Here is a 14,544-nt window from a genome sequence, read left to right as displayed (position 1 = left end):
CTATTATTTTCCACTAAGCCCTCTCTCGGCGTAAGTCGTAAGTGTATCAAGGGCCTTATTTTGGTGTCTTTAATAAAAGGGGCAGAATAAAACTCCAGGTTTAGACCATTTGATAATAGAAGTAGGGTAAACAGTGTCGCCCAGAAATATCCTGCGCTAGATATTGTTCTTTTCGTCTTCTAGACAATATCGTTAAATCTCTTCTGTGGTAATGCCCATTGTTTTTAAGTGGGAGCTAAGAGCACAGTGTCCCTTAAGCAGGTTAACTAGAGCGTTCTTAGCTCTGGAGTCTGGATACAGGATTAGCTTAGCACGCCAAAAACCAAGCCGTTTAGCCCAGTGTATCTCGCGCTTCCAGAATAGCTGCAAATAGGAATTGGACTAATGATTGTCCAAAGCGGTCTTCAGACTAGAGGTTTAGCCCAGTTCCCATAGGTCTTAGAATCCTAAATAGCGTACAATTTAATTGCATTTTGAAAGCCTAATAGGTTATCTATCTTTAATAATCCAATTCTAAGTTAAATTTTCCCAAAAAAACAAGATTGATAAGAAATTAGAGCAGTTAAGCCATTTGGCTGAGCCTTAGGTGTAAAGCCCGTATAAGCGTCTTGATGTGCTTTTTCACGCAGGATTCAGCTTTTTGGTATGATGTCGAGATTTCCCATTAAACCACTTAGTTCACTCTTTTCAGGTGGAGGAGGCCTCAGAGAAACCTCCAGAGATTGTGTTACCTATAGGGCTTTGTTTGGGCACGAAGTTGTACAACCCATGGTATAGCTCATGATCGGGGACTGCTTACGAAAAATCGCTTATTTGCAGCTAATCCTGGCAGGTCTTAGGGTAGAATCAAGGGCAGAATCTTATGCAAATTCTCGATTACCGTATTACCTTATCTCATACTCGGTGGCACTAGGTGAAAATTATATAAGAAAATTGAAGAAATAAAACGAAATTGCGCTAAACGGTAATAAAAAAACTGTACCAATTATTTCTCTTACAGTTTTTTTTGCTCACCGTTTATCGAATTTTCGTTTTATTTCTTCAATTTTTTATGTTATTTTCACCTAGTGCCACCGAGTATGAGATAAGGTAATACGTTAATGGAAAATTTGCGTAAGAATTGCAATGAAAATGCGTAAATTAACGAAATACGGTGAGGCTACGGCGAGCATTTTATTGTCAATGTGATTCTGCCCTTACACGAGTCCTGCCTGGGCCATCTACCGATCCCTCCGCCCCCCCCCCCCCGGTAGCGTGGGCAAAGCCCAGGATCACTGGTTGTATGTTTAACTTAATTAATTTATTGGCTTTCGGTCAAGTGAAAAATTTCGATTTAAAACATGAACAACAAATAAAAAAATCGTGAAAATATTTAAAAATGGAAAATACGATTTTTGCAAATTAGTTTTACTTTTAATATGAAAATTATTATTTTACTGATAAATTTTTTTCAATTGAAGGCTTAAAAATTAAGACATATTTATTCATAAACATTCTATTCTAGATGTTGGTCATATTCACATCTATTTTTTGCTAGAGAACTTTTAAGAACTTTTGGCAGTTAATGAAGAGAAGCGAATTAAATTTTTCGCACATATATAATTAAAACAACCATATGCTATGCATGAATATTTAAATGATTATCTTGAGAAACAGATGTTTAGAATAAATTTACTGGTTTTCGGCTTCTTGGTGATCTTTAAGAGGGAAAATCTCAAACCAGATTGCATCCGTTGAGCAATATTTCAAGCTCAAGAACTCTGAATTATGGATTTAACAAGCCAATAAACTACTAATTTTCGCAATATTATTGTAAAATGATCTTCATTGCCATGTTAAAATTCAAACAGTAGCAAGGTACTTGTTGATCGTGCAGATCAGTTTTTAGTGATCTATTGCAAAATCTCTGCAACCATCCTTAAATCCTACGTGAGATATTTTTACTGCAAATTGAATTCCTGATGGATTCTCTCATTTGTTTATGCAACGAGAGATTATTTGGTTGATTGTCATGCCATCGGACTGGTTTGGATTTTTTTTTTGCAAATCGATCTCGCGGCAAACCAAAGTGTTAATTGATGAGACTGTGCAATGAATGGAATGCGTGTGTACCAAGATTCAAGAGCCGAAGTATTTTCCGTGCAATGATGTGATCAAATTGAGACACGCGTTCAATTAGACACTCTCGTTGTGTGGCACAAACGAGAAACTGGCTACCTTTCAACATAACGCCAATTGCAATTTTCTGGGGGAGCTTTCTGGCGTCCAATTGGAAAATTTACTACTGTACACAAGTCAAATTGATTTTTTTTTCTTCCAAGAAAAGTGCATATGAGGTACTTGCTACGATGCTCGATCATCGTGTGATCGCTATGAGATTGAAAAGTGATCATAAGTAGCAAAAAAGCGATCATCATAAATGGCCATAAGATCACTCTGAAATAGCCAAATTGGGGAATTTTAATTTAATAAAAGCTCTTATAATATTCAATCAAGTGTGGAATTTCAATTTGCACAGCGAAAAAAAAGGAGTTGTGCTATTCGATGCCTTGCAGCCAAAAGATTATTACATGTGATCTCACACAAGATAGTCTCAAATGTTATCAAAATATGTGAAAAGCGATAAAGTATTTAGAAGGTGGAAAGTTATGGGTGTTTGCTGACAATTTAAATTGATTCACATGGTGTGTCTGGCAATCTTGCAGACGGTACAACTGATCGATCTCAAAATCAAGTTTCACATACGATAATTTATATTTCATAGTCTCTAAAATGTTTATGTATATCATCTTTTACATAACAACGTGATCATTTTAATTGCATTTCATTACACTCATATCTCAAATTCACCATTCCTATTCGAAGGTTTTACTGATACTGCTGATCCTGGAAATTTAATTGAAGCCCAAAAAGAAATTGATTTTGCCACAGTGTTGATTTATTATCCACCAAATAAATTTATTATTATTGTGGCAACTCATGCACTACTGTCTCGGATTAACTTGAGGCGTGCTTGCCACTTTTGCTGTTTTATTTACAATTAATTGGCGGGTGCGCCAAAAGCTCCACTTTTATGATCGTGTGTTACTGTAAAGGGACTCCGTATTAAGGTGATCTTTAGCAATATTTTGCATGCTAATTGATGATTAAACGAGCTGCACATGTCACAGAATTTCAATACAAGAAACAAAAATTGTTTAAGAATTTTTAGAGTATGCAATTTAACTTTTATGTTAACACTTTTATAGTAATTTATTTAAATTTATAATAATTTCGCACCTTGGAAATTACAGGGGGCCAACTCATTTTGAGCAACTTTTTAAAAATCAGCATAAAATATTCAATTCTGTGTAAATACTTATCTCAATTTAATCTTCTGAAAAAAAAATATTCATTTTCTATTTGTCTGAACATTATTTATAAACATCGAAACTTTTCATATAGACAAATCTTCCTGGAATAAAGGGATCGATTTGATTGAGTTAGTGGAGTTAGTCCCCTGTTTCACAAAAATATGAACGGTGAATCTATTTAGTGTTTTTTTACTTCAAACAAATCACGCAAGTAATAAAAAATAGTAAAATTTTGAAAAATATTTCTAATAACAATATTTAAGTGCAATTAAAATCTAAGTGCATTAAAATCGCAAAAAATGTGTTAGTTTATTTTAGTTTCCAAGCAGAAATTTGATTTTCTTAATCATTTGAACCTCTATAAGTTTAGTATATATTTTAAAATATTTAAATTTTACTATTAATCCTGTAAAAAACTATTTTTTTTATAAAATCAGTAAGGGTTAAAAAGGTCTACTAAATATTAATTCACTTTCTCAAAGTCAAAAAGCTATGTTACTCTTTTGCAAGAACTTGTTTTGTACAACTGCAACTCACTATATTCTCAGCAAGAAAACTCTTAAAGTGTTTTAAAATTTTGAATACCAATAAATAAATCAATAAAAAAATTATAATATGGAATAACTTAATACAGAACCTGATTAAAATTCAAATATTTTTACTTGTAACTTATCAATATGTGTGGAATTTCGATTTATTTGTATCGCAGAGAATCAGATAGTAATATTATAAACCAAAACTTAGTACTCTTTATTTAATTTATTCACATAAGATAAGATTTTAAGATAAGATTTTGCCAGGGGTCAGTTCTCCATTTCGGATATTCCGATGCATCCAGGCCACCAATTGGGCCCCTTATGCTTCCCCACTCCTATTCTATCTTATCCCCCGATACGGGTAGCCGCTCTATATCACAGCTCTGTGAGCAGTCAGTGCCGTTACTATATATCACAGCATCCCTTCTCGGTGTGTGTTTGGGATCAGTGACAGCGAATATTTGTATCGACTGAAGTACCGCTTTCATGTCGAAACTCGTTCTCGTACCAGCCTCTATTGTTTAGGCGGTTCACTTTTTTTGCCAATATGCACCATTGACATTACTATTCATTCATTCACTGGACGAATTCAAAGCCGATATGGCATGAGAAATCTTTTTCTGCTGCTGCTCAGCTTTGAACCCCAGACCTCGCAGTCATAGAGCTACTACTCTATCCACTGACCCACTCGAGGCCCTTATTCACATAAAGTTGTAAATAATTCCCATTTGCATTATTTTTTGAACTAGGTTATTCTACACTACTAAAAGCATGTTTGAATAATTTTGAAAATATTGTAAATAAAGAAATTTATTTCAAAAATTGTATAATGCTTTTTTTTGACGAAAAGATTAGCACATTTTTTTATTTTATTGAAAATAAAAAATTACAATTTTGAGATGTTTGTGATGAATTATGCCCAACGCACAATAACTTTTGTTTTAAAAACAGTTTTTGATAGTTCAGTGAGAGTGAATGAAACCGAGATCTAGTTATCTCACTCTCTCTCATAGGAAATTTTGAAAACATGTTTACAAATAAAAATTATTGTATGTTGGGCATTACACTAAAATTTCTTTCTTTTTTTCTTAATTTTTTCCCTTTTTGAAAGATAATTTTATTCTGTTTAAAATGATATTTTCGATTTTGTTACATGCACTAGTATTTTTACAGACTTTTGAACCTTTTTTTTTGAAAAATAAAAAAAAATTCTTAAAAACCCCATTTTCAAAAATGTTGATTTGTCACTGTTGTTCGGTAACATCGAGTATTTATTCACTGAGTAGAGGAGCTTTCAATTTTTTCGTTAAAATTAAAAAAAAAATAATAATAATATTAGGGTATCAACAAAGGTACAAAAATCTGAAACCTGCTAAAAGACGAGTTATGGTCTTGTCTTAGCGATTTTATTACATTTGACTACTATTTTATCATTTTTCAATATTAAATTGTGAAATGATAATGAGCTGAAACCTCTAATAAATATTTTTAAAAAATTACAGTAAGCAATGAAAAGAAGACCTAATTTTATTCTTAAAACTATTTGTTTATTTAATGAAAAGCCTCTGAAATTGGACCCACAGTTTAGTTTTTTCCTCAACTGTACTTAAAAGCCCCTTTCGTCGTCATTATGACAAAGAAATTTGTTGGACGTTGGACAGAAATAATTTGCGACATGTGGAGACTTATATGAAGGTAAAAGAAGACAATTTATTGAAGCAATTTTAATGAATATTCTGTCGTTATAGCAGCAAGTCAAAGAAAGCAATTGCATCACATCTGTTTGTATTAATTAAGCTCTGGAGAATATTTTGATCCATTGAGATTTCCTATACTGAATTTAAACTAGCTCCAAATGCAATAACATTTTAATCGACTGAAAATTTACTTATTCACCCACAAGAAAAGTTAATTACTTGAAGAATTTGTAGAAGAAATTCCAATAGAAATAGTTGAGATTTAAATATTTTACTTTGGTGACACTAGCAAATGAAATGAGACATTTTAGTGATGTTATTATGCAATTTTCCCATATACAGACTCTCTAAAGAAATTCCAATCATTCAAAGCATTTCCAATTTTTCACTGTGAAAATTTTAAGGCGTTTCTCAAAAATCCTGTTTCAACTGTAAAGTAATCATTTAATCGCACACTATTTGATGCAGAAAATATGAGAGATTATGCTTATAAGATTCTTGACACCTCATATAAATCATAACAGTAAATCAGTGGTAGAAAGATGTAGTTAAGCTATTAATACCGATAATTAAATTAAGAGATTACGTAGAATTAATTCATTTTGCTTTTATTGCCTTGTTTATATCGATTGGAAAATGCATGTAAAGAATTCCTCAACATATGTTGTTCCATTTGCAAAAGTAATGATATTTGCAATAGAAGCATATTAAATGCAATTTCGAAAGTGATGACAATTTGTAGAAGCATACATTATTTAAGAGCTCATTTGAATTGATATTGTATGATTACTTTTATCTTTATGATATAATGTTGAATTGCTAATCTGTTTTGGATATAAGTACGGATAGCCGTCGTAGACTAATACGCCATTTTAAAAATGAGTTCCTTAAGAATTTTACCGTTTTACAAGAGCATTTGCCTAGGGCCTAGCTAAAGCATCTATTTAGGTAGAGAGGTGTTTCCAATTCAATCTTTAATAGAGACGTCATTACGATTAAGACAGGGTGCCAAGGCTCGGAATAGTTCTCAAATCGTTGGGTTATTCCCTGGTTCTTTACCTCAAAATATAATTAATTATTAAAAATCATTCGTTGCTTTTGAATGAATCTGAATAATTTAAAACAGATTTGTACAATATTTTTGGTTTTTACGATCTACAAACTACGATTAATGGGAACCTGATGGAAATGTAGTTTGTAATTTATTTACTGCTTTTGATCTAGTGCTCCCGAGAGCAAAAGCTTTGCAGATACAGTCTTTCATGAAATTTAATGTATGCGGCCACCGCTGTCTTAGCATAGGCAACTAACCTCCAGAGTAAATTTTCGAGAAACTTTGTGTTCCAAATTAGCTAACTAAGTAATGTAGATTTTTATTCATTTTTAAATAATGTATTAAAAATTATTTTATACAAAACAAAGACGACAAACTACTCTTTAAGGTTGAACAACATTCCTGAAAAAAGTAGGGAAGACTGGGGCAAAAAGTCACAAATCGAAAATTTCAAAATTCAATATCTTCCAAAATAAATAAGATAGCGGCTTAAAATTTTTTCCATAGATAGCCTCCATAGATCTTCTTCAATGTCGTAAGTTTGTTGGAATTTGAACAAGGAATTTAGAAAATAAAAAAATATCTAAATTTTTAGCCCTATTTTTGAAATATTTTCCGTGCAGAAGATTTCTATTATTAGCTACTTATATTAAATTTGATGCACTGATGAATATTTCCCAAATTATCTTGATATTCTTTGAATACGAATCTGCTATCTATTTTAGAATTTTACAAAGATGCTTTTCTCCAGAATTCCTTTTATTAAAAACGACCACTTGGGGTAAAAAGTAACAAAAGCTATGGAGCAAAAATTAACAAAAACCGAAACAATTTCTGATGTCCCTCGGTGAAAAGAAATGTTAATGCTATGTGTCGCGCTTGTTGTTTGCATTGGTCAAACGATTTGCAGTCTTTTGTGTTTTTTTTTTCTAAAATAGCTTCAAAATCGTTTTATCGTTCATTTAGAAAAAATGGTGTTTTACAAAGGTGTAGAAGAATATATTTCCTATGAAAATATGTATTCTCGGTATTTTACTTAAATTTACGGAATCCCGTAATAAAACGAATCAAAATATCGTCGGTTCCGAAGAAGACTATTGTAAGTCTACTAACAATAGTATAAAAAGATGGTATCATTGGATGCAGAAACCTTAGATCTATATCCCCAAAAAATTTTATGTTGATTAATTTCTTCCTGCAAAAGTTACAAGAAAAAAACTGAAAATCAGCGTGCCCAATTATTGAGTTTTTTGCCCACAATTTTGCTATAATTAATTTAAAAGTATTGTTAACTAGAAGATATTCAATGCGTAAGTATGATAAAATAGTTTTAAAAGCTGATAGTATACTAATTGCTGTGAAATTAATGAAAATAAATTTGAGCTGTCAAACTTTAAACCTCTTTCCTGTAAAATTTACATTTTGGACTTACAATAGTCTTCTTCGGAACCGACGATATGATAGTATCTTATTCCTGATACTATTTTCCCCAGCATTTTTGAGAATGATCACAAAATTACCTTTTAAAAAACGGCTCGATAAATATATTTCCTTACAAAATAGAAGAAAATGACTTTCGCAGAGTTGTAGAGCGATAAATTTCCTATAAAACTGTGCTAATTACAAATGTTGGAGGTGCTCGGGTAGCTTGTAAAAAAATAAAATATCCGTTTTGTGACTTTTTGCCCCAGTCTCCCCTAATAAAATTTGTATTAAAAATATGACGCTTCAAACTCATTTATGCTAACAAGCAACTTGTCTCGAATTTAGTACAGCTTTATTAAGAAACTAATCCAACTCAGTTAATTTAAATACGGTTCATTATTTATTTAACAAATGAGCCTTGAAAAAAAAGTTGAACTCCGTGAAACTCCCTCATCATTCCCTACACTCAAAAAAATCCACGGTTAAATGGGTATGTAAAACAGGGTTTGTCTATCAAACTGATGCCAAACCCTGTTTCAACCTAAACGTGGCAAGGTTTGACGTACAAGTATTTTTTAAACCCTGTTTCAACCAAACCCTGAAAAGGTAGAAAATCAAATCCTGTTATGGATATTGATTAACCTTGTCGTCAGTAAACCTTGGCAGGAATGAAGACCAATCCTCGACACGATTATATTTTAAACCCTGTTTTCGTCAAACCCTGGCAAGAGTAAACCATAATCCTTGTCAGGGGTATATTTTAAAACCTTTTTCTCAGTAAACCTTGGCAAGAATGAAGACCAATCCTCGCCATGTTTATACCTTAAACCCTGTTTCGTCAAACCCTGGAAGGAGTATGGCTTAACCCGTAACACGGGTTACACTCAATCCTTGTTTCCATCAACCCCTGGCAAGCGGAAAAAACAACCCTTGTCATGAGTTTATTCAAATCTCGCCTCTTTCAACCCCTGGATGACTATTTTCAACCCTTGTTAAGATTAAAATCAAATTTACTTGGAAAATAATTAAATAAAAGTAGAAATTCTTATTATAATATTTTGCATCACTAAGGAAATAAAAAGTAACGGCAAAAATAAAAAGTTTATACTTTAGTCGTTATTTTCTTATTTTCTCAGTGAAGAAAAATATTATAAAAGGAATTTCTAAGCCTTATTTAATTGTTTTACATGTAAATTTGACTTAAATTCTAACAAAGATTGAAAAATGATCTCCAAGAAGTTTACTTAAGTGAGATTTGAATTTCTCATGTACATACATCAGTGTAGAAGTATAAAAAATTATAATTAGGTTAAGTAAACATTTAGAATTTATTACAATAAAATAGTACTTGTTTCTCTAACAATATATCATTATAAAATTCCTTATTTTACTATTAAATATTTACAATTTAACACAAATATAAGAATTTATAACTCCTAGTTATTTCATTACTTTAAACTTTATTATATTATTATTTTTTAAGGTATCGTAAAAATATCTGTTATTTAAAGCTTTTTTAAACAATATTGGCAAAAACTAGGGAGTAAATTTTACAACAGCATGAGAAAAGTTATTTTCAAAATAATTAAGCAAAAACTTAGGAAAATCCATCAAGAAAAATTGATAGTATTTGTTTACCTATATATTCTTTTTCAATATTTAATCTTATCTCAATGAAAAATAAATAAATATATCTTGATTACCTTAACAGCTTTATGGCGTCTACACACTAGTAGAATTTTTTTTTTAAATGCCTTTTTTAAAAAATTCTGACGTTTCTACCTACAAGGATATGGGAAATTTGCTTTAAAAAGGCATTTTTAAAAAAATTTCTACTAGTGTGTATACGCCAGCATGGCGTATACACCCTAGTAGAAATTTTTTGTAGTATTACAACTTTAAAAAAAAAATATACATATTCTTTGATAACAAAGTACAACATGTGAAGAATATTTTCTCATCTCAAAGCTTCAAGCCAGTGAGAAACTTTAGGATAGAGACTTTACAAATTTATTTAAAGCCACTTGAGAAGCATCAACTGTAAAAGCTCTTGCTAAAATCTCAATTTGTGAGATTTATATGCAAAATTTTTCGAAAACTAATGCATCAATTTCATCGAAAATTTGTATACTTCTAGAGTTGATTGTTTAAAACTTAAACAAGAATTTGTTTTTTTTCCTTGGTCATACCTTATCTTGCACGGCGAAATGTAGTGTAAAATACGCCATTTTTTCTTGTAAACAAATTTCATGTTTTTAAACTTTCGTTGAAATATAACTTTTACTCAACTGCTAATAGCAAATATTTAGTTTTCTGATTTCAGAGAAAAATTATGTGAGTTATGTCTCCGAAAATCATTTTAAAAGATCAGCCTCTTAAAATTTGTAAATGAAAATTTTAGAAAATATTGTTCTAATGTTGTACTTTTATGTTTCAGAGTTGGATTTGAAGAAATATTCTTTATTATATTTAAAAAAAAATAAAGAGGGCATATTTTTTGGTTTCTGAAACCTACGTAATTCCTGAAATTAATCAATCCTGCTTCAGCCTGCACCACTTCAAAGGATGTGTAAGCAGGATGGTGGCAATTATTATATTTTGCACTTTCCACTGCTCCCTGGCGTGCTTCTGCTCTCTCCTCTTGAAATTTTAGGTAGAATTTCCATGTTTCAGTATGATCCTCTCGTTCGAACTTCTGCAAATCTGGAGTTCCGACATCTAAGAAAAAATGGTAACATAAACTAAAATTACAAAATTTATCTTGACCGTTTAGACATGTAGATAGATAGATAGATAGTTGTTTATTCATTAGCAATAAATGAGACTAAATCCCGTGGAAAATAGAAAACATATAAAACGGTTATCTCGAGATTAAAAAAAGAAGTTAAAACATAATCTTGACACAGTTTAAAATTCAAAAGTCTTTAGAATATTTTGTGGTGAACAGCATTTCACAGTTTTTTCACTAAAATCACGAGAAATTTTATCGATTTTTTTTTAGAAAATAAAGATAAAGATAAGAAAATAATAATTTTTAAAATTTCGTGAAAATCCCGTTAAAAATACAGAAGACGCCGCACTTTAACTTTGGATGCGCACACTTTGCACCAATACTAACCGTGGCAAGGATGAAAATCAACCCTTGAGAGATTAAAACACGGTTAACTCAAGGTTAAAACAGGGGTAAAATCCTAATCTTGACACGGTTTAAAATTTAGGCGTACGGAAAATCCTCAGTGAACAGAATTTTCACGCTTTTTCCACTAAAATCTTCAAGAATTTCACCGAGATTTTTTATGAAAATTATTTTCTCACTTTATTTAGGCATTGATGGTGGAAAATTAGGATAAATTCTGTGAAAACTTGAGGAAACGCCGCACAATGGCTTTAGACGCGCACACATTGCACCAATACTAACCGTGGCAAGGATGAAAATCAACCCTTGAGAGATTAAAACACGGTTAACTCAAGGTTAAAACAGGGGTAAAATCCTAATCTTGACAGGGTTTAAAATTTAGGCGTGCGGATAATCCTCAGTGAACAGAATTTTCACGCTTTTTCCACTAAAATCTTCAAGAATTTCACCGAGATTTTTTTAGAAAATATATTGCTCACCATTTATTTACACATTTACGGTAAAATTGACCCTAAATTCAGTGAAAATCTCATGAAAAAGAGAGAAAACTCCGCACTTTGATTCTTGACGCGCACGTTTGGTTACAAACTTGAAAAGAAAATTAAGCACCACTTACCACAGAACTTTTCACAATTTACTCTTCTTGTCGCTGATATGTCCCTGGGTGGTCACTGTGGGGGCTCATATTGAGCCCCAATCCCAGAAATGTCAACGCGAATGCCTCCATTCTTTGAGGCACACTGAACACTAAACACAATTTTTCTCTTACTGATTCCACTTGACAAGTTTACACAAGAAACCCTTAAATGCATTAAGAATCTCGCCATGATAGAAATTTGAAACCATTCAAACCTTGCGCAAGATTTAAACCGATGTGTTAAGGTTAATAGTGAAATCCTTCACTAAAAAAAGGAGTTAAAATTGCTGAAACAGGGTTAACTCATGTTTACAGTTTAAAACCTTTTTAAAATTAAACTGTGACTAACCCTGTTTATAGTCGATTTTAAACCTTGCCTCAAATAAGCTCTTTTCTGAGTGTATATTATTTTATTTGTCGAAGAAAGCTCTAAATAGAGCTTTTCTTTATTAAACTAAAAGCATGCAGTTCAACGAGTTCAACTATATCAATTTGATCCTCTTTATCGTTTCCCTGATGTTGTAATATGAAATAGTGTCGCAGTTCGCGGAAGAAATTGACATAATTGTTTTAATAGTTTCCCAATTCCTTGGCACTCTAACCATCTCAATTGGCATTAGAAAGAGTGCATTATGTGTCATTTTTCCAAGCAAATGCTCCAAATAGTGCCCAGCAGAGGTGATCACTTATAGAGAGCAAATAGTCCCGTTTAGTGCATTTATCTGATCACTTTCCATGTGGCCCAAGCTCTCTGGAGTGTCTCTGAATCTCAGCGACTGCAAATCGTTGAGGTTGCACAATAATTGCGCAATTTATCTTGTTTTCTGACTCGCCTTTTCTGTATATCTTATGCCTATAATGTGCATCTGGAAGGTAGACTCTTTTTTTATGTGCGCACTTTGGAGTCTCGGAAGGAAATTGTGATCAGGCAGTTCTATGGTTCTTTTTTTGTTCCTCACTGGCAGTGTCACATTGAATATACGTTTTTCTTGTTGGTAAAATAATCAATTGCAATTGTTTACATGGCGACGACTTCAACCTGATATTTCAATGTGAATCTCGAAGAATTGTGGAATTACTCAAGCGAGACCCCATGGTGGGGCAATTAGTGAATTTTTCTGGCTCTCAAGCATAATTGGACGGAGGTGGAATGTGGAAAATTCCTTGGATTTTCTCACCAATGCACTTCTTATGCAATTATTGAGTGATTTTCCCGCCTTCTCATACTGACTTTTGCCTACATTTTGGGATTTATCTTCATGAAATCTTCCGCACCAACATTCCTATTTCATCACCAAAGAAATTTCCACCTTCAATGAAAGTCGTTTTTCCACCCAAATGATCCAATTTTGTGATGTTGTCTCCACATCATCATTCATTTCCTGTCCATGAGATTGTGTATAAAAGATAACAACAATCGTGCTGGAGAAATTAGAGTTTTTTAAACCTTCGTCGAGATGAAAAGCCTCATTGTAAGTATTTTCCGCAGTGTTTTTTCTTCATACTTAAGTGATTGATATCAGGAGTAGTGATTGACATATTGGACAGGAAAATTGAAAAAAGATATCCAACAATGATCAATAAAGTGATTCCTTGAGTGAATAAAAGATAAAAATATCTCGCATAAAAGTGCTCGCAATTTTCCCGCCAATTTTTCAGACATGGTGCTTTGTCTTGGCATTCCTCTGGGCTCCAATTCTGGCAGAGGATGAAGAAAATTTGGATACTGTGGACCGAGATCAGAAAAAACGGCAAACCATCTTGAGCACAGCAGCAACTCTTCCAGCATCATTCTACCATGCTCCATCTGTTGCCACTTCGGCGGCTCTTGTGGCAGCACCAACAGCCACAGTAGCACCAATTGTTCATGCAACTCCTGCCCCAATCCTTCATGCACCAGCGACATCCATTGTGGCTGCCCCAGCTCCCATTCCTTTCACCCGAACTGTTGTCCCAATTGCTCGACCTGTGGCCTTTCCCCTTCCAGCACCAGCTGCCATTCCTTACTCTTTTAATTTTCCTTTCCACAAACCTGCCATCCCCTTCCACGTTGCCCCATACCCTGCTCTCACCCACGCATTTGCACCTGCTCCAGTCTTTCTCCCTCACACACAATATCCTCTAGCCACTGCCACTTCCACCACAGCCCTGAAAGTCCTGCCAGCACCCAATCTTGTGCCCTCCTTTGCACCAGTTTATAGGTATGGGGTAGAACCATACGGATTCGGATACCATTCAGCCTTGAAATACTTCTAGTCCTTATGCTGACCTCAAAAGCCACCACAGCACAGTTTACGCAGACGGTTTCTCCCAAAGCAAATTTATCAATAATAATGTTCTCTCAGCAATAAAGCAAATTCAAGCAAAACGTTGGGAATCTTTTAAAATTTAATTCACTGAAAACGTTTTTCGAACACCAATTCTGAAACTAGCAAAATTATTTTGTATTTTGCTAAGATGCACAATATTAACAAAATAAAGGGAATTTATATAATAAAGTTATTTATGAATAATCCAAAACTTCAAAGAATTTTAGTTAAATTTAAAAATAAATTTTAGCATTTTATATTTACAGTTATAAAGCTAGGGGAATGTAAGCATGGTTCGCACAGAGTATACCTTCAAACGATCCGCATTTTCTCTTTGTTTTCAAAGAGCTGACTTACCATTTCTCATCTCATTTCATGGCCTTAATATATCTATCTT

The 14,544-nt window shown here is 32.9% G+C and overlaps 1 protein-coding gene across 1 annotated transcript; it reads left to right on the top strand.

Moving 5' to 3' along the window:
* The first annotated feature begins 12,736 nt into the window (after positions 1 to 12,736).
* LOC129809818 (calphotin-like) lies at positions 12,737 to 14,336 on the top strand. Its single transcript, XM_055859932.1, has 2 exons — positions 12,737 to 13,310; positions 13,498 to 14,336. The coding sequence occupies exons 1-2, from the start codon at positions 13,296 to 13,298 to the stop codon at positions 14,092 to 14,094; spliced, it is 612 nt and encodes a 203-aa protein (XP_055715907.1). The 5' UTR covers positions 12,737 to 13,295; the 3' UTR covers positions 14,095 to 14,336.
* The last annotated feature ends 208 nt before the right edge of the window (positions 14,337 to 14,544 follow it).

This window comes from Phlebotomus papatasi, chromosome 1 (genome assembly GCF_024763615.1).
Source record: "Phlebotomus papatasi isolate M1 chromosome 1, Ppap_2.1, whole genome shotgun sequence".
NCBI lineage: Eukaryota > Metazoa > Arthropoda > Insecta > Diptera > Psychodidae > Phlebotomus > Phlebotomus papatasi.
The sequence above is the reverse complement of the archived record's forward strand: the minus strand, read 5'-3'. Positions and strand labels throughout refer to the sequence as shown.